At 41.8% G+C, this 20059-nt stretch overlaps 1 protein-coding gene across 3 annotated transcripts; it reads left to right on the top strand.

The window, feature by feature from the left end:
* The first annotated feature begins 3594 nt into the window (after positions 1-3594).
* Positions 3595-18663, top strand: PPP2CA (protein phosphatase 2 catalytic subunit alpha). 3 transcript variants are annotated; one of them, XM_083488239.1, is made up of 8 exons: positions 3922-4069; positions 7214-7343; positions 13347-13556; positions 14122-14295; positions 14473-14562; positions 15178-15339; positions 16570-16688; positions 17928-18663. In XM_083488239.1, exons 3-8 carry the CDS (start codon positions 13440-13442, stop codon positions 17998-18000), a joined length of 735 nt encoding a protein of 244 aa, XP_083344365.1. In that variant the 5' UTR covers positions 3922-4069; positions 7214-7343; positions 13347-13439; the 3' UTR covers positions 18001-18663. The 3 variants fall into 3 exon arrangements, 2 of the variants coding, with proteins under 2 accessions (XP_083344364.1, XP_083344365.1); XM_083488238.1 differs by lacking the exon at positions 7214-7343 and having other exon boundaries at positions 3595-4069; XR_014522217.1 differs by lacking the exon at positions 7214-7343 and having other exon boundaries at positions 3622-4069; positions 15178-15868; positions 16295-16688.
* The last annotated feature ends 1396 nt before the right edge of the window (positions 18664-20059 follow it).

Genomic DNA, 20059 nt, shown 5'->3' with positions numbered 1-20059 from the left:
CAGTTGAGGTCAACTGAGGATGTAAATACAGTGGTACCTTGGGTTAAGTACTTAATTCATTCCAGAGGTCCATTCTTAACCTGAAACTGTTCTTAACCTGAAGCACCACTTTAGCTAATGGGGGCTCCCGCTGCCGCCGCTCCACCAGAGCACAATTTCTGTTCACAACCAGAAGCAAAGTTCTTAACCCAAGGTACTATTTCTGAGTTATCAGAGTCTGTAACCTGAAGCGTATGTAACCCGAGGTACCACTGTATGTGCTTTAGAGGTGAAACTCCTTTTCACATATGACAGAGGGATACAGAGACATGCAGGAGGTGCTAGAGTCCAGCAGTATAGCCTGGCCTAAAAAAATTGGGGAAGTGAAAACCAAGGAACTTAAAAGCACTTCTACCCGTAAAAGAGTAAGCCCCATAGAGTTTGACAGACCTTAATCCCAGGAATGTACTGTATGCACAGTGTGCAGAAGGGAATCCCTTTTCAGTTCAAGGGCTGCATTATTTTGCCTTTGGTGGTGGATCAAAAGTGGGCAGGGCAACACACATATGACTCTGACCTTTTTACCGTTGTTTACATTCCAACCAGGCAAAAACCAGATGTTTCTACACCTCGATCCAAGCAAGCAAGAGGCATTATCACAGTTCAAGGGCACATTCAAACTAGCAAAAGCACTTGAGGAGGACCTTGAGCAGGGCTAGTTAATAGAGGCTTGAGGAGAGGGGCATGGTCTGTGTAGAACCATCTCAAGGGCTGTATTTGGCCTCTGGTCCCCTCACGCTGGGTGTTTAAGATCGGCACATGAAATTCCTGGATATAAGGAACCAAAAAAGGCAAGCTAATTGCATGTCTTTGCCACACAGATTTAATTATATTGATTTGGAAAGGGTGTGGTGCAGAGTTTAACAGGTCAGTAAATCCTGAATTATAGTATATCTTATATTAGCAAGTATATACACCCACTTGCTCACTTATGCCCCATTTAAAGCATACTCGAAGGCATACCAAGGGGTTGGTGAAATCAGCCCCTACCAGGGGCGCAGTCCATGGGGGTGGACAGTCATAAAAAGCACCTATCAGATTATGGAGTGTATAACATATATGTGTGTGGCAACACGCCATCAGTGTCACAGCAAGATCAAACGCAGGAAAATCTTCCCATCCTTCTTGCACTGTGGTAAAGTGACTTTTTCAGTTGGGGGGGGGCACCAATATAGCTCCTTGCCAAGGGTCCCGAGCTATGCCGTTCTGAACATGCTGTAACTCATGACAGGATCTGTTTGTTCATGGCTTTCGTTTGCCAGATTAGCCTCACAAATAATGGATTCTGAACATTTCATTGTTTTAAATTGTTGCTTTGGCAATCTCGTGCCATTTCACAGCTATCTATCATTTCTGATTAGTATAAAGAGAGTGAAAATAACTTCCACAGCTAAACTATCACATCAAACAAGACTTTCTCCTACAGAAGAATCTGTTCGAGAATTTACTAGACTCTGTGTCAATAGCTCATCCATTCTGCTTTGATCCTCCTCTTCAGTGGTGATTCATGTTGTGTAAGTTCATTCTTTACTGTATGAATCTGAATTAATTTGAATTAACTGTAATTAAATTTACTACCACCTGCCACTTGTAAGATAAAGATGCGGAAAAAGATTGATCAATTGAAGTCAATGGCAAGCATCCACCAGCTTCCATAAAGGCAAGATTTTACCAGATTGCTTCATAAAGAAGGATTCCATTAGATGCTTTATTGGCATCATACGTTATTATTAAATCATACGTTATTATTTATAGAGAATTCCTGCATTGCAGGGGGTTGGACTAGCTGCCCCTCTAGGTCCCTCCCAACACTAAAATTCTATGACAACTGGAATTTTGGGTTTGAGTGTGAGCTGCACAAAGCTGTGCACAAGAATTTTCTAAACACTTCACCTACATGTTAAAAAAATTATGGGGGAGAATATATCAGAATCCCATTAGTTTAGGAGTAATATAGGCATTTTAATTGTCTAGAGACTTTTCACGGTAACAATTTTAGCACTTGCAGTTATCATGGGAAGGTGCTATTCACATACAGTACAAGAGCATTTTGGTTTTATTTCCTTTTGTCTTTAACACCCTGAATCCAAGGGTCTTGCCTAATAACACAAGCCAAGGATTCTAGGGTGAAAAATTAAATAAATAGAGAGGCAAAAGTCAATCATAGGGCTGTTCACATTATACTGAACACTGGTACAAACTATCTTTATACACGTACAACTGTTTGCGTGACAGAGTATACTGGTTCATTTGGACTGCTCAGCCATTGCTGGATAAACTTATAGTTATCAAACATTACACATAATGTACTACTTTTTATGTACACAAGTGCATGGATTGTACACTTGTTGAATGTAACATGCGAACACCCCTCAAATATTGTGCCATAAAGTAAAACCAATGGTGTGGTAAGCAATAGCCATTGGTGATTATGCAACAAGTTGGATTCCTGTAGAAAGCATTTTTGCTACAGCAAATTCTGCAAGAATGTACAGCAGGTAAAACAGGTCTTTCAAGCTTCTAAGGAAGGGACTAGTATTGATAGGAAATAATGCTTCTCAACAACTGCAATTATATCAAGAAAAGTTCTCTTTTGGCCTGATATTTTACAAACACCACCTGATATTCATAGAGCAGTCAGTACTTGTGCGGAGTCTCATATCTAGGGCCTTAGATTTACATTTACATCAACATTGTTCAGACAAACAGATTTTACAGTCTGATGTTTCCAACGGAATCTTGCTTGACTTTTGAAGAACGAAAACTGCTGTGTTAAGAGCTGGAAAACCAACAGGTTACGAGTTGTTTTTTACCCAAGAACTTTCCAACAGTAAGAGCTGTTTGACAGTGAAACAGACTCCCTCGGGTGGTGGTGGACTCTCCTTTGTTGGAGATTTGTAAGCAGAGCTTGGATGGCCATCTGCCATGGATGCTTTAGTTGAGATGCCTGCATTGCAGGGGATTGGACCAGACGACCCTCGGAGTCTCTTTCAACTCTGCAATTCTATGAATGCAAGGAAGAGAACGGAGTCCCTGACTGCCCTTCGTGAGGGCGGTGCGTGTCTGCTCCTAGACACCACCACCAATCCCTGGCCGCCCTGCCCACAATATGAGAAGAGGAAGTCACTAGGCAGCAGCAGTACATAGGGGGTGCGCCAAACTTGCTAAGAAGTTCTCTTCTTAGCAACGCCCCCATGGAGCCAGCGCTCAGCAAAAATAAAAAACAACCCCTGCGTTTCTATGGTGACCCTATGGATTTAAATTTTTAGCGGTCTCTCCTCTCCACCCCAAATCACCCCTCTTGTCAAATAAACTCGCCCCGTCCGCCACAGAATCCCACAATGCCCCCGCCCCGAGGAACGTGCAATAGGCGAGGCTAAGCACCGACGCCTGGCGCTTCTGCGCCTGCTCCCAGCGGCGCGCGCAGGTTCCTTAAGGCGGCCCTACCCTCCCTCGCTATTACAACCGCCCGTAGAGAGGCCCCCTGACGCATGCGCAACTCCTCTTCTCGAGCAGGCGCGAGGCTCTTCCCTTTTGCCTATTCCGAGGAGGAGGAGGAGGAGGAGGAGGGTGGGAACCGTGGCCGGGTGACGTCAAGGCGCGGCAGCCATTACACGGAGGGGAGAGAACCAGCGAGCTTCCGAGTAGCATCCGCCGCCTCCGCCACATTACTGCTGCTCCTCTCGCCGCCTCTGAGGGACGGATCCGGCCCTTCCTGCCTCTCTCTCTCCTTCCCTGCTCCTCCGCTCGTCGTTTCTTTCCCAGCGAGAGGCAGTGCAGTCTCTGTGCGGAGGGGGAGGAGAAGGAGGAGGACGGCGGCGGGGGCTGGGCTGGGGCGGCGGGTGCCGGCGAGAGGCAGAAGGAGGGAGGAAGGGAGGAGGAGGAAGCGGGGGAAAGAGCGGCGGCGGCGGCTGGGCGAGCAGCGAGGATGGAGGAGAAGGTCTTCACCAAGGAGCTCGACCAGTGGGTGGAGCAGCTGAACGAGTGCAAGCAGCTCTCCGAGGGCCAGGTGAAGAGCCTCTGCGAGAAGGTGGGTAGCCAGCGGCGCCTCCGAGGGAGACGGGGGGAGGGGACCCTGCCGGGGGCGGCGGCAGAAGGGACGAGCGGAGGCGGGAAACCGAGGCCGCTGCTTGGAAAGGGAGTGCCGGGGAACGTTCACCCGGGAAGAGTGCTCAGGTGGAGGGAGGGAGGGAGCGAGGAGAGCGGGGTGGGGGGTCCTTCCTCGGAGGGAGAGAGGCGAGGGAGGAAGGTCTGCTTAGGCGACCTTTGGGGTGAGGATCGAGATGGGGGGCAGGACAGTCCCCCCATCCCAGCGCAGGGGTTCCGCAATTGGCGCAAGAGGCACCGTCGCGGTGGAAGGGCCGGAAAGGCCGAAAACGGATGGGGATTGTGGGGAGGGGGGAGCCCCACAGTGGATGAATAGCAGCTTCTGCCTCGAGCTGCTGCTAGTCGTGGGGACTCCGCTGAAGGGGGCAGGAAGGGCGGGTAGCGAGCGGGGTGTGTCCCTCGGGCAGGTGCAGTCTTTGGGGGGAAAGGCCGTCGCCAGCGCTGCCTCCCCTCTCTATCCTCCCACCCCCTCCCGATCTGGAAGGGGGTATTTTGCCCCATGACCGGACGAGAGGATCGGTCCCCCCCCCCGGCAGCCCTGCGCCCCCTGTCGCATCGACCGCTTCTCTATCTAGTTCCTCCGCTCCTCCTTTTTTCCGCTGACTCTTAAAATGGCGCCTTTCGCTGAAAATACACAGTGCATTACTGTGCTGATAGAAACCCCCTTGCGCTTCTTAGCGGGCAAAGCCTTCTCTTTCTGTGGGGGGCGGCAGCAAGATCCTGGCGAAAAGAAAATCTTGACAAGACGTCAATGTACTTTGCACAGGCACACTTTTTTGTTTGGGTCGCTTATCACCAAGCCTTGTTCTGCTGCTTTGTGTTAGGGAAGGGACGATCTGGTCACTTGAACACTATCTGGGTGGTTAAGCATGAATGGGTAGCAGTTGGGAATAGTTAATAAGGAGAGAGGGGGAGAATAAGGGGGATAAAAGTGGCAAAGTATCCAATCTTTGTGTAGGGTTGTTTTGTATTGTTGCATGCAGTAACTGAATAATTATTGTCAAATTATTTCACCTTAGTACTTTAAAAAATTCAATGCTATATTTATCTTAATTCCATGGACATAATGAATTTTTTTAATGGGGAAGGGATTGACAAACTTGCCTCAGTGTAAGTATGCCAAATACTAAATGACATCACATTAACCTGGCATGTTAAGATATGAAGGTTTGAATTTCCTAATATATTTCAGGTAAATTTTATTATTGGAAGTTTACATAATCAGGGTAGTTACTAGTACATTGGACTGACAAGTTTTCATTGGAATTCTTAGAATTTATTTCTGCTTACTGTATTTTCTTGTGTGGCAGTTCGCCTGAGCACACTTAGTTGCAGGTTTCATTGGCATCTGTGTAAGGTACTTTTAAATGCCTCTGCTTGGGGTTGAGGTGTAAAACTGCTTGTAAAAGTATTGCTAATTAGCAACATGTTGAGCATGAGCCGTGTTGGCCGAGTTAACTATTGGGGTTCTTGTTTCTGTACAACTTAGCTGCTGTGGTAGCATATTATAGTCCCATATGAAGTCGAAATCAAGTCTACAGTATTCCAGTGCTATCTATACAGAAAATAGAATTGTGGGAATTCACTGCTGTTCAGACTGTAATGATTTGGGAAGCAGAATATATCATACAGTATGGCCTCATACTAATGTACAAAGACAAGTCCTGTGCTACTCTTCCAGTCCCCAGCTTCTGCCTGTTGAATTCAACCTTGTGCTGTCACTTGCTGTTTACAGTGTGAGTTCATTTGTCCTGTGCAAAGTACCCAGAAGAATCAGATACCCATAGCTTCTCGTGTGTGTATTGTGAAATGCTAGTTTGTGGAGTCACTTATTTCTTCAGTCTGGGAAAATTGGATTTTTTGTGGTCTTAACTGGTTTGGTTTCTAAAATGGCAAGCAAATTCTTCCTCTACATTCCTGGAGCTACCCAGTTTCCTACTGTATGTATATAACCTGGGGCAGTCAGAGGAGAGCAAGCAGTGACACAGAGCTGTACTAGACAATAGTAACTTGTGGGTGCAACATGCATTTAATTTGTAGATTGTAAATCCTTTCACTTTTTGCAGCATTTTCTGCTGCTGAGGTGGATGTGACTAGGGTTTGAGACAAAGAAGTTCTTGCAACGATACAGTAGTGTATAAACATGTCTTTACTGTGCTGAAATACAAGAAAATTGAAATGCATGGAAGTCTCATAGATGTTCTTTCTTCAAATGACTGGTGCCAATGTGAAAACATAAGTAATGGTTGAAAGAGTTGTCTTGGCATTTTTAGCTTTTCTTTTTATTATCCCTTGTTATCTGGAGTGCTTCTTAAAGTTAGTACCAAGGGAAGTTTGTTAACTGTGGCACTAGAAACATACTTCAGTTTTCTGTTGTTAACCATATTTCATGGTTGACAAGGCTTCTGGGGCAAAACTAGCTGACAGCTTGTGAAAAGTACAGAAATAAAATCTTTTCCCTCTGGTTTACCCTAGTCCCCCCCGCCCTTATAAATAAGTCCCAATTTCTCCCAATTATAATTTCTCCCAAACAAATAAGGAATATGCATTGGTGAACCCAAGTGAGAGCACTAATAAAATTTGTGTGTGTCCTTCAGCCACCAATTTCCTCCCTCCAAGCAGAGCATTGCATTCTGTCTTCTGCATCTTTTCCTTTTCCAATTAGCATTTAATATTATCTGATGGCAGGTAGAGCATGCCCAGTGCTCATGGGGCTATTTTTAAGGTTGCCCCTTAATTTTGGGGGGTATTTCTGAAAACCTCTGTGCCTGACTTTTCTGATACCTTCCTCTGTTATCCTGTTTGCGTAAGCCACTTGAGTTTGTTATTAGTGGGGAATGATTTCTTTGTTTAAGTGAAATGTGTATGGCCACACAGCTTCTAAGGAACATAGTTTGGCACTTATCAATTGTCGAAAATTCAGTTGGTCTGGAAGGTAGGCTTCTCAATAAACAGGTTTGTTTGGTGGAAAGCAAACATTTAGGGAGAAGTGCTTTATTATGATCATTTAGAAATACATTTCTTATTGATAGGTAAAAGTGTGCTTGAAACATTTTTTATTCTGCAGAGAGAAGAAAAGATCACTTTCAGTATAATCAGCATATATTGCAGTCAAGGCAAAGAATAACAGATGGGTGTAGGAGGAATCACCTTTAGTGTAAAGAACAGTCAGAAATCTAAGGCAAAGTGCTTAAGAGGTGAGTCTAGATAAGTAACTGGGGTGTTTTGAGGTAATGAGATTAAATTTGCCTTGTTATCTGGTTTTGCCTGTTGGACTCCTAAAGAAATGACAGCAGGAAATATCACCCACTGACACAGATATTGGAAATATACAAAAATACTTCTACATGCTGCTCCTTCCTATTTGATAGGTTGATAGCAAGAGAAACCAACCTGCCTTCCCCAAGCTTCTTGCTTTTCACCTATCTCCAAAGCTGTAGCTGGTCCTAATTGCCTTTTTAGTTCAAGTACTTCAGTAATAGAAAAGCAATCAAGAACTGGACCTAAAACTCAGAACTAAATTGAATGCTAATAGGAACCTGCTGGAAAGGAGTTTATAATACAGTATTCTCATAAGAATTAATGAAGCTTTTTGACCATTGTTTTAAGCTAGCAAGTTCCACTTCATTTGGTCTGCAGACTATAAACATAAAATACAGTATAGGGTTATCAATGCAACAGTAGCAGAACAACAGCATACATGCACACAAACTATATCTTTTAAGAGAATATAACAAACTTAACAATCAGAAATCGTTAAAAATGCAGACATTTTGAATGCTTCTAATAATTTTGGGCTGGTTTTGATGGCTACAGCAGAGAACTTGGCTCTGTTTTCTGTGATGTTGGGTTGGAGGCTGGCATTAAAGTTGAAAGATTGGCTTTATCTGAAAGAAAAAGTATTGGGGAGGTAAATTTGGATCTTGTTATCCTGCATAATTTTTTAGGAACACAATTCAACTGATTTACTTTTGCAGGCACAGGCTCTTATCCAGCCTGGCAGAAGATAGGGTAGTGAATAGCCAGCGGTAAAAACTTTATTATTTAACCAGTTTTAGCAACAATCAAAACCTTTTCCTTGTGACCTCATTGTGAGAAGTGCAATAGGCTGCATCCTAAGAACTGTACTTATACGGCTGAAATCCATGTTGACTCATTTTATATTACCCCAAGGTACTATCCTAGTTAACAATCTAGTGGCTAAACTATAGCTTCTGGTCAGTGTTCAGAGGTAGCCCCACGCATAGCACTTTAACAATCTGAATCCCTCCCCCCAAGCATGGATAACTGTCTAGGGCAGTGGTTTTCAACCACTGTGCTGTGGCATCCTGGGGTGCCTTGAATGATGGTCAGTGGTGCCACTGGCAACACAGGCCTCTGTCACTCTTTCCTTCCCTCCCTTCTCTGATGCCCTCTTGCATCTCTGCTTCTCAAAGGCTTGTGGTGGCTATTTGTTGCAGCAGCCCTGGCTACAAGCTCCCTAGGCGAATGGTGCCTCTGGGACTGGCCAGAGGGTGCTTCCCAGGCCCCTGTGGGGCAGTGTGAGGAGGCACGTCTCTTTGGGGCAGGGTGGGCAGTACACAAGACCAGGAGCGGCAGCAGCGGCTGTCCAGAGGAGGCCCAAGAAGAGGGGAGAGGAGAGGAGGCTGAGAGAACACTCTACCAGGGAGGGTGTTTGGGAAGGTGAGGGGCTGCTGGCTCTGGGCTGCTGAGGCTCTGAGCTCAGGGGTGCGAGGAAAGAATGTAGTTGGCCAAGGGAGCTGTGGACCCAAAAAGGTTGAAAACCTCTGGTCTAGGCCAATCTAGGATTGGCTACAGCAGGCGTATCAACCTTGGCTTGATAAAAAAATGCTGTGTGTCACAAAAGCTACTTGGGCCTCCAATGACAAAGCTGGATCTAGGAGCACTCCAGACAGCAAGCCTGATCCATAATGGGCGTGGAATGATGTCTAGAACTGATTAGACTCTCCTGAGCAGACAAGCTATGTACCCACAGCACCTCTATTTTGTTAGGATCAAGTTTCTATTTATGTGCACTCATCTAGCTATCACCATCTTACTGGTTCAACACTTCAGTGCCTCACCTAACAATCCTAAAAATGAGAAGTAGAGTTGGATGTCATTGACATACTGGTGAACCCTTGTATGACTTCTCTCAGCATTTCATGTAAATGTTGAAAAGCATTGGAGATGTGATGGAATCCTGTATAAATTATATGATGGTAAGCAGTTGTCAAAGAGTAGATCAATTACAGCTGTAGAAAAAAATCAAAGATAAAGACAGCTGCCTTGATGGATATGGTACCCAATGCGGTTCAAGAAAATTCTTAAAAGAGAAATAATTTGCTTTTTGTCTTTAAAAAGTATGGTCTTAAGCAGGCCTAAGTCTTCTAGGGTGTACCCAGTTCTAGAAACTGAGATATGAAAGCTAGGAGCTAAATGGCACCTTAAACCTAGGTTATGGACACAACAACAGAACGTCTAGGCGTGCTTTTTTATAACAAGAATACAAAACTGATGGATGTGGTTTAGAAAATGTATGTAGGGCCTCTCTTCCCTCTTCCCTCTCCTCTCTCCCCTCTCCTTTAGTTTTTAGAGCAGTTAACATTAGAGATGAGACTACCGGAAGTGGCAGAAACAACATTTCTGATCTGATAGTGGAGCTCCCAGGCTTTTAACAAACATTACAAAAGGATAATTCATCAAACTTGAGAGTTCCATAGTTGGTATGATAGCATAGAGATAGCTTTTGCTTGGTAACCAGTGTGAAATACTGATTTCTATACTCAACCAGGACAGGTCCCCAAGTAATGTTTGATGTTGGGAAACACTAAAATGCAAGCTAAATTTCCTAAAAATACTCTGAATTATCAAGCCTCATCCCTTTGAGAATGAATGTGCTAAACTTCTGTTTAGCAGGAAAGGTATGTTTCACTTTGAAGGAGTGCCTGCCTTCAAGAAGATAAGTTATTTTTCACTCTTCTTTTCAATATTGGTGACCAATATTAATATTTCCACTAATGCTAAAAGACACACACACTTGGTAGGTGATATGATTGGAGAACAGGGCCATTCCTGCAGATTGTTGTTCAACCCCCAGTATGATCTCAGGAAAATATTAAATGTATTGACAGGGTTTTCCTCACTGTTCACCTTTCTTGAACCCATATAAATGGTTCATGGGAGGTGTATATGAGAAAATGGACAACAGGGTGTAAGTGAAGTGTCCTCGGGGAGTAGAGAGACAGATTTGGTGGCTGCAGAACTTGTTTGCATCACAGGTGCAGTATTTAATTCAGTGAATATAAAGAGCCTGACCAACAAGCACTTCAGAATATAAACCCAAGTTAAGGTCATTCAGGAGTCCACAGTTGAGTCACTAAGTGAATTGGCTCAAGGCCTTTGGAGTGTAGGAAGGCTTTTCTTTAAAATGGAAGAAAATTATTCATGATTCAGTGTGTCCTGGGCTATTGCATGTAAAGGATTATTTAGAAATAGTTTGATGCAGCTGGCTCAGTACCATATCTTCTGGGTCATTCCATATCAAGTGATCCAACTTTTTTTACCTCATGTCATCCAATTTTCTTAATATTTTGTACACTTATTGAATGATCAAAACTAAGTTTACATCTAAAATGTTCATTATTTATCTCATCCTGTTTGTGAGTTATAAGGGTTTGAAATTTCCAAAATGACAATTTTGGCCTACACATAAACCTTAAAAGCTCAGTCCGTAATTGAGATACATCAAAACCAAAAACATCAATCTTTTCAGAACTTCATGGGCTTTAATACAATATATCACATGATGGACTTACTTTAAAATTTCAATTACAAAATTGAAAATTTTAAAAAGTGAATAAAAATGATTTAAAATTTCCAAAAAATTGTATTGGCTATTTAATATTTCTAAGAGCCACCTGCAAAATTTCATCTTGGGATCTCAGTGGGATCACGTAATACAATATTGTACATTCACCTCTGCCTCTCTTAGCTGTTGGAAAAGATTTCAGACCTTCATGCAGCATTTAAAATTAATCTATCGTGTATTAAATGTAAATACCCTTTTAGCATGTTAAATTGAATCTCAGTTGATTTAGGCCAGAACAAGATTTTCTGGAAAAAATTCAATTCAGAATATTCTAGAAAACTCATCACTGAGTGGATTTGTCTAATGAGGTAGAGGCATTGTTACTGCATGAAGCCTGGAATTTGACTAGTCAGGACTGGAGGAATCCCAGTCCATTATGGCAAGTGAATATCTGCTGCTTGAACACTTCTTCCTTTGTCCCAACATTGTTCTTTTGGCCCAGGTCTAACAGGAGGTTGTAAAAATTATTGTGGTTTCAAACTTTGGTGACACCGTCACCATCAGTGGCACAGAAGTCGTAGACTATTCCCTTCAAAAAAATTGAGCCTGATTTGTGCCATGATGGTTGTGGTGGTATAGGGAGGTTTGGTGGTGGCACTTGTACAACTGGGAGAAAATAAATAGTAGTGACTCTCTGGTTGATGAGCCTGTGTGTGCCTTGGAGCTTAGTGTGTCATCTAGTACCCTTGAGTACTGCTACTCATTCTGCCTTTTGATCCAAAGCGATACAATGTTTAGAGAGAGAAGCCAAGCAAAACTTGAGCTCTGAATGTGTAGTTCCTTGATGGAGTTTCTTTTAACAAGGTGCTGGAAAGCATTTCTGTCAGCCTGAACAACTCTTACATTACAATTTTCTGGATAGCTTCTGGGCAGATAAATCATTTATGATATTTACTGCATACCCATTTTCACATGGTAAAAATGCTACAAGAAGGCAATACTTTCAGTGCCACTTCTTTTTTCAAAGTGGGAATATAGCACTAGGAACATAGGGAGCTTCCTTTTATACTGAATCAGACTGTTGGTTCATGCAGCGCAGCATTAAAGGTAAAGGGACCCCTGACCGTTAGGTCCAGTTGCAGGCGACTCTTAAGGTTGCGGCGCTCATCTCGCTTTACAGGCTGAAGGAGTCAGTGTACAGCTTCCAGGTCATGTGGCCAGTATGACTAAGCCACTTCTGGCAAACCATTTACCTTCCCGCCATTTACCTTACCTATTGATCTACTTGCACTTTGACGTGATTTCAAACTGCTAGGTTGGCAGGAGCAGGGACCGAGCAACGGGAGCTCACCCCGTCGCGGGGATTTCGAACCGCCGACCTTCTGATCGGCAAGCCCTAGGCTCTGTGGTTTAACTCACAGCACCACCCGCGTCCCATTGTCTGACAATAATTGTCTGACAATAATTACACACATGGGATTGATCTTATCAGGAAAAAGGAATTGGAAAACTGGATAATCTTAAGTAAAAAACTAGGTAATATGAATTAAGTAATTAGATAGAACAGTAGTGTTTATCTGCTGATGTATAAAAAAACAAGTTCCAAAGATCATTTGTTTGTCAACAAGTATTTTCAGTATAGTACAGTGGTACCTTGGGTTACATACGCTTCTGGTTACAGAGTCCACTAACCCAGAAATAGTACCTCGGGTTAAGAACTTTGCTTCAGGATGGGAACAGAAATCATGCAGCGGCTGCAGTGGGAGACCCCATTATAGCTAAAGTGGTGATTTAGGTTAAGAACAGTTTCAGGTTAAGAACAGACCTCCAGAACCTAACCCGAGGTTCCACTGTATAGGATTGTGGTAAGGTGTCTAATCATATTGTACTATTGGGTAGTCTGTTAGGGGCCTGGCGTCTATCAAAATATGACTAATTAGGATCATTGAGGATGTTGTAACCTTTTGTGGTCAAATTAAGGCTTTTCTGCAACTTGAGGCCCAGAAAGTTAGGGTTCCCAGAAGATTGCTGCTTCACCTTAACCCAGCAATTTATTCTGGGTAAAGTGCATGCTTGGAGCTCCCCCATCTGGAATTGTTTCCTCATTTATTTCATTGGAGATTGCTGTCCTAAAATAATTCCCTTATACAGCACATGGAACATAAGATCTGGTTGCAAGTTTATTCCTAGGTACACTGGCTGCATTGGTTTTTTTTTAAAATTGGATGAACCATTGTTAATGGAGTTCCCTTCATGAAATCCTGTATCTTCTTAAAAGGAAAAAAATATTTGTAACTAAAGAAAGGTGAGCAGGTGGAATGCTTTAAAAAGAAATGAACAAGTATTATCTCTGCAAATTAATGTAAAACTATTTTTTCCCCTTCTGCAGGCTAAAGAAATCTTGACAAAAGAATCAAATGTGCAAGAAGTACGGTGTCCAGTCACAGTTTGTGGAGATGTCCATGGACAATTTCATGATCTCATGGAACTTTTCAGAATTGGAGGAAAATCACCAGACACAAATTACTTATTTATGGGGGATTATGTTGACAGGGGATATTACTCTGTTGAAACCGTAACACTTCTGGTAGCTCTCAAGGTAATATTTTAAAATGAATGTTGGTATTGAAATATATAATGCCTGTATAGTCTGAATTGCTGTAAGACTTACAGTACTAATGAACATTATAATGACTGAGTCATTGGGGTTGGAGGTTCTACACTAATGAAAAAAACGATGTTGGAGGCAACACAATTGTATTGCCCAAAGAGACTACATATTAAATGTGTTGCTTTAGAGATCTGTTCAATCTTCCAGTGTTCTTGGGTCTGTATCTCCATCAGAAGTGGATAGAGAAGTTCATTCCAGACCTGAAAAAGAATCTATCTCCAAGTTTAATTTTGGGATTTATCCTGCAAAAATATACTATACCACAGAAAATATACCACAAAATTAAATATGTTTTATTAAAATGTGATGTCTGTATTAAGATGTTTTTGAGTGGCTGGGGCAACCTATTTGGATGGGCAGGGTACAGATATGATGATGATGATGATGATAATAATAATAAAAAAATCTCCATAAGTTACGGCTTACTTCTGCTCATAGAAATGCTGGAGAAGTACATACTTGGTTTAGTCACAGTAGCTATCTTGTTTTATAGGTCCGTTATCGTGAACGCATCACTATTCTTCGAGGGAACCATGAAAGCAGACAGATCACACAAGTATATGGCTTCTATGATGAATGTTTAAGGAAATATGGAAATGCAAATGTCTGGAAATACTTCACAGACCTTTTTGACTATCTTCCTCTAACTGCCTTGGTGGACGGACAGGTATGTTGAAAATACTGATGTGTTCCTAATATTAGCAGAGAAGGAAGGTGGAGTAGAAGATCTGTTACCTTTTTATCAGATTTTCTTCCTAGGGAAACTATCTGTAACTTTGAAAAACACTTGTAGCTATAGTATTTGGATCTAATTCATGTCCCAACAAATGAATTTATCTTTCAGATTTTCTGTCTACATGGAGGTCTTTCCCCATCTATAGATACACTGGATCACATCAGAGCACTTGATCGTCTGCAAGAAGTTCCACATGAGGTAACTATAATTTGTGTTACAATTTCTGTGCTGTGTTAGTGTGTGAAATCATACTAATGCCCAATTCCTCTTCTGCGTTATAAGGGAGTCTATTGTTAAAGTAAACCTTATTTTTCCACATGACCTCTAACTCCAAAAATGTTTGCACTGCTTGTCCTGTTCCCTTATCCAAACAATAAAACTATAAACAGCACTTAAATCTTAGTTAAAAGGTGGAAATTTGTTTGCTAATTACAAATGACACATCTCCAAGTAGATTGTTCTTCAACTTAAGAGTAGGCAAACTAGGGGTCCACATAACTCTTAAAAGCTGGGAGGACCATCTTTTGCACCGAATAACATCTGCATCACCAATTCTGTGTTCAGATGCTGCAGAGTATAATCTTGTTTTTGCCTAGCACTGATGTCAGTTTGGGAGCGTAGTGTTGAGCATGCTTCTTTCCCCCACGGAGCTCAGTGCAGGTGGTTTGCGGAACAAATAAATTGGTTCAAAGTACCATGTTAATGTAGTCATTCAGCTACTCTTAAAACATTTCTTCTTAAAAATTTGGGGCTGTGTTAGCCCTCTTCAGGTTTTTTTTTTTGGCTGTGTAATGATGCTGAAATGTTTCCTAGGGTCCAATGTGTGATTTGCTGTGGTCAGACCCAGATGATCGTGGCGGCTGGGGCATTTCTCCTCGAGGTGCTGGTTATACTTTTGGACAAGATATTTCAGAAACCTTCAACCATGCTAATGGCCTTACACTGGTCTCAAGAGCTCATCAGTTGGTAATGGAGGTAAGCCCCAGACTTTTTATGTTGTTTCCTTTCTTGAGGTGAAAATCTCCCTGCATAACCAGATAGCTTTGGCATACAAATAAAGACATGTTAAGCCTGTGGTGGCAAAGTAACTTGTATATCTTGTCCTTTTGTTAAAAAAATGAGCTTGCAGGATAGACTTGAAGGCATAATTATTTCCATGAAAATGGCTTGTGATTCTGTTATTCCACTGTAAGTGACTCCTGTCACCTAGACCTGTATTTTACTGTGTCATTCCATGACAAATTACTGCAGTACAAATATTTAAACTCTGACACTAGGATTTTATATACTAAATATTTTTCAGGGGGCGGTGTGGGGTAAGAAGTTCTGCCATCTACTGACTGACCTCTTTTATTTCTTCATGTTCAACCCTAAGGGCTTTCTATCTCTACAGATGGACAGCTAAGGCTGACATTGATCAGTTTCATTAGGAAGAAGCCGTTGTTGATTGGTATTGCTGGTTTATTATATGTAGAAGCTTCCAGGTTTAATTCCTGTTAAAAAGGTGTCAGGGAACTGCCATCAGTGCCGGAGGGAGAGAGCAAGCTCCAGAGGGATCCCAGAGAGCGTCCCGGCATTGGAAGAGGCAGCCCCTCTTCTGGGGAAGGGAATCAGCTTAGCTCCAGTGGAGAAGGGGGGCAGATGGGGGAATCAGAGAGGCGGTCACATGACTCCTTGCCGGGGACCAGTGGGGAGAGGAAGGGTCCTCCGCTGCCTACGCCCTCCTTGCGCAGAAGGCTTCCGCGCAGGGAGAGTAGGAGGAGACTGGGCGTCAAAGAACTTCTTTGCTGGAAGAAGTTTAAGAAACGCCCACTGACGGATTCTGCCAGCGATTGAGACAGCCATGGGTGAGTGGCTGTCCGGACAGGAAAGGTTCACTCAGGCAACCCAGCCAGGTGTTGCCACAGGCTTACGCACGAGCAACCCCTAGAACCATTACAAAAGGTATTTGATAGAATGATTGGGAAGGCCTGAGATCCTGGAGAGCAGCTTCTTCAAAGCAGATAACAATGGGTTAGATCAATTTATATGATTTTGTATAGGAAGTACCTATGTTGTCAGTTCTTACATGAATGGCTAAAAGTGGTAATTTAGAGTAATAAATTGTTTATCTTATTCTGATGCTCTGTCCACTATAGGTTACTACCCTCCCCGTAGAGAGACATGTTACAATGATTTGCATCTGTGTTCTCCCCCCCCCCTCAGGGTTACAATTGGTGTCATGATCGGAATGTAGTAACCATTTTCAGTGCTCCAAATTATTGCTACCGGTGTGGTAACCAAGCTGCAATCATGGAACTTGATGATACTCTAAAATATTCATTGTAAGTGCTTAAAGATTTTTCCTATAAGAACTAACAAAACATGTCATTTATAATTCTAGTTAGAATGCTGTTCATAAATTGCCTTATCTGGCTGTTTGAAGATGAGTAAAGTTGACAAATCTTACCTGATTGTATACTTGGAAAAATGTGGGTGGTTGTGGAATACTGTGTGTGGGCTTTTTTGGTTAGAATTTGCTTTACTATATAATTGTAACTGCGAATTTGTAGTAATAATTTATAATAATAATAATTTATTATTTATACCCCGCCCATCTGGCTGGGTTTCCCCAGCCACTCTGGGTGACTCCCAGCAGATTAAAATCAGAATAAAACATCAGATATTAAAAACTTGCCTAAAAGCCTTCTGATAGAGTATAAAACTAACCTTATGGGTAACAAATTGTAATACTGGGCACCTGCTGCTGCTGCTGCTTCTTCTTATATATTTTTTATTATTAAATTATTACTACTTGCTCTTCACCCTAAAGTGCCAGTGATTCAGGAAGTTGCTTTGGGTGTTTACTAATAGCCTCTCTTGGTTGTCAGTTTTGGGGGAAGCTGAATTCCTCTACTTAAAATGGTATTTGAAGAGATGTTTGCTTTTGTTCTTTGCAACAGTATGCATTCTCTAATTTATCCTTAAGATGCAGCAAGATTTTCTTTTGAGCAAAGGATCTGTATGCTTATCACTGTCACCTTCCTTAGCCCATAAGACAGTAGGGTGGGCTACATAGATTTTTAATTGAACTCCTAGATGAATGGCAGGCTCTTCCTCTATAATTTCATCTTTCTGCAGTCTATATCAAGGTTTAGCTCTGGAAATTGCAATGCTTCTGAAGTTTGTCTTTTAAATTTATATCTTGCTGTTCCTCCCAAAAGAGCACAGTTAAATATTCAAGTGCTATGTCAGTTTTACACTGATCCTCCATTTGTATTGATCTAAAGGAAGAGCTTGGTAGAATATAACTACAAGTTAATACTGATGCATATTACATGCATTCTAGAGATGGCTGATGTCTTCTACATCTAGAAGTGTAAGGGAAAAACAGCCACAATCGTGATCGCAGAATGAATTGGAATAATGTAGAGAATTTAAAAGCTATGGCTGATATCTAATGTTATCCCTGAGTAGCCAAACAGAATTCTGTGGATGTAAGTCTACTGATTTCAGTGGGTCTGCTGTGTTTTAGTTGGATATCATAAACCACATAAATATTAAAAGTGTTGGGTTTTTTTCAGTTTGCAGTTTGATCCAGCGCCACGCAGAGGTGAACCACATGTTACTCGTCGCACCCCAGACTACTTCCTGTAACGAGATTTTACACTTGTACAGTATTGCCATGAACCATGTGTTGACCTAAAGGATATGGGAAGAGCAACAGTAACTCCAAAATGTCAGAAAACATTTAACATTGAAACCTGTTTTCACATGGACCAAAAGATGTGCCATATTGAAATACAAAGCCTCTTGTCTGTCAGCGACTGTGACCACTTTAGAATGAACCAGTTCATTGCATGCTGAAGCAACACTGTTGGTCAAGAAACCAGTTTCTGGCATAGCTCTACTTGTAGTTACTTTTGCTTTCTCTGGGAGACTGCAAATATTAAGATGTAGACATTTAACACCTTGTGAAAACAATTAACTTTCCATTTAGCTATAGCTTTCCAGCATGACTGTAGATAAGGATAGCAAACTATCATTGAAGCTTAATGAACATTTTAAATAAGTACCAAGACTGATTTTCTTATTTGTGTTCTGATTTTTTTTCCAGGGAAAACTGTTTAATTTAATTGTATGGTTGTTTTGTCTGCACTTGGTTCCCCCACATTCTTCCCTCACACTTCCCTCTATATAATGTCCCGTGTACTTGTCCATCATAGTGAGTTATTTTGAACAGAACAGGTTTTTTTCTGTAAGATGTTGCTGCAGAAGAGTGTTGCAGCATTTTTTCATAATAAACTTGTGAACTAATAATGGAAGATAGTTGACTTTTAAATATATTGCAGGTTCATACCATGTTGTGTTTAATAAAAAGTAGCTTTTATGTCTCTTTGAACCTATGCAGAATCCAGATTATGCTGAATGAAGTCAGGAGCAATGTACTGGGAGTCGATGTTCAGATCATAAATTCACTTAATTTTTCTCAGAGAGCAAATGCATGTGAAAAGAGGTCCTACATTTTGATAGCAATATGGCTTTGAGTTGTTATTCACCTATTAGCATTTTTTCACTTTATTTATTAAATTACGTTTATAAAATTGTCATTTTAACAGAAAGACTGTCTAATATTTCATTCTAGTCCTTTCAGTTGGAAGAAACTTCTAGGATTACTAACTTGCATTTAAACCTTGTTTTGAACAGGCTGTAGATGATGTCCAATGAAGTCATATTTGGAGTATAACCATTGAAATAAGTAGACTTAAATTCATTGATTTCAATGAGTCTGCTCTATGACTAGGATTGGATATCACACTACAGTCTTAAATGACCATAATATATTCTCAGTACTGATTTTGTTGAAATCTACTTTGTAAGCAAAAGAATAGCAGTAGCCTTGACTATGCCTACTGTTACGCAGCCAGTAAGAGGAAAGAGAGAAATTGAAACTTGTAAAATGAAGGCCAGGGTGTCATTCAGTATGGCCCTCAGTCACTTTTGTCTCTATGTAGCTGCACTTCATGCACTGTAGTAATTCTCATTTCTTTGAGGGTGGAGGTGAGGAACAAGTTCATAATACTGAGGACTGAATACTGCACTATGTCAGTGGATTAAATTTACTTCCTGATTTTACCATAGTCCAAGCACTTGAGCAATTTGGTTTCCATACAGCACATGGGTTTCAAAGGGAACAATGTTTCCATTCTTTACTAAGATGGAAGATAAATTCTTGCTAAAACGTTACTACTGCACTTTAGTTGTGAGTAACGGTGAAGCCTCCTGAGACTATCCTGGTATAACATGGGGAGAGCAGCAACTCCAGTACAGTGGTACCTTGGTTCTTGAACGGCTTGGCTCCCGAACAAATTGGAACCTAAATGCCACAAACCCGGAAGTAAGCGTTCCGGTTTTTTGGAACCCGAACATCCGATGTGGTTTCTGCTTGACTGCAGGAAGCTCCTGCAGCCAATCAGAAGCTGGGCCTTAATTTTCTGACGGTTTCGGGAGTCAAACGGACTCCCAGAATGGATTAAGTTTGAGAACCAATGTACCATTGTATTGCATTTGAAGCACATCTGGCTTCTCCCACTGAAACTGCCCACAGTGATTTTGAAGTCCTGTGTCCTGAACAAAATGGTTGGGCAAGCTGTCAGCTGAAGGTCCCGTGTGTGGTGATTATGGGGTCAGGGCCTCATGTGAATCACACAAACAA

The sequence above is a fragment of the Podarcis liolepis genome, assembly GCF_965112155.1.
Source record: "Podarcis liolepis genome assembly, chromosome: 2".
Lineage (NCBI taxonomy): Eukaryota > Metazoa > Chordata > Lepidosauria > Squamata > Lacertidae > Podarcis > Podarcis liolepis.
The sequence above is the reverse complement of the archived record's forward strand: the minus strand, read 5'-3'. Positions and strand labels throughout refer to the sequence as shown.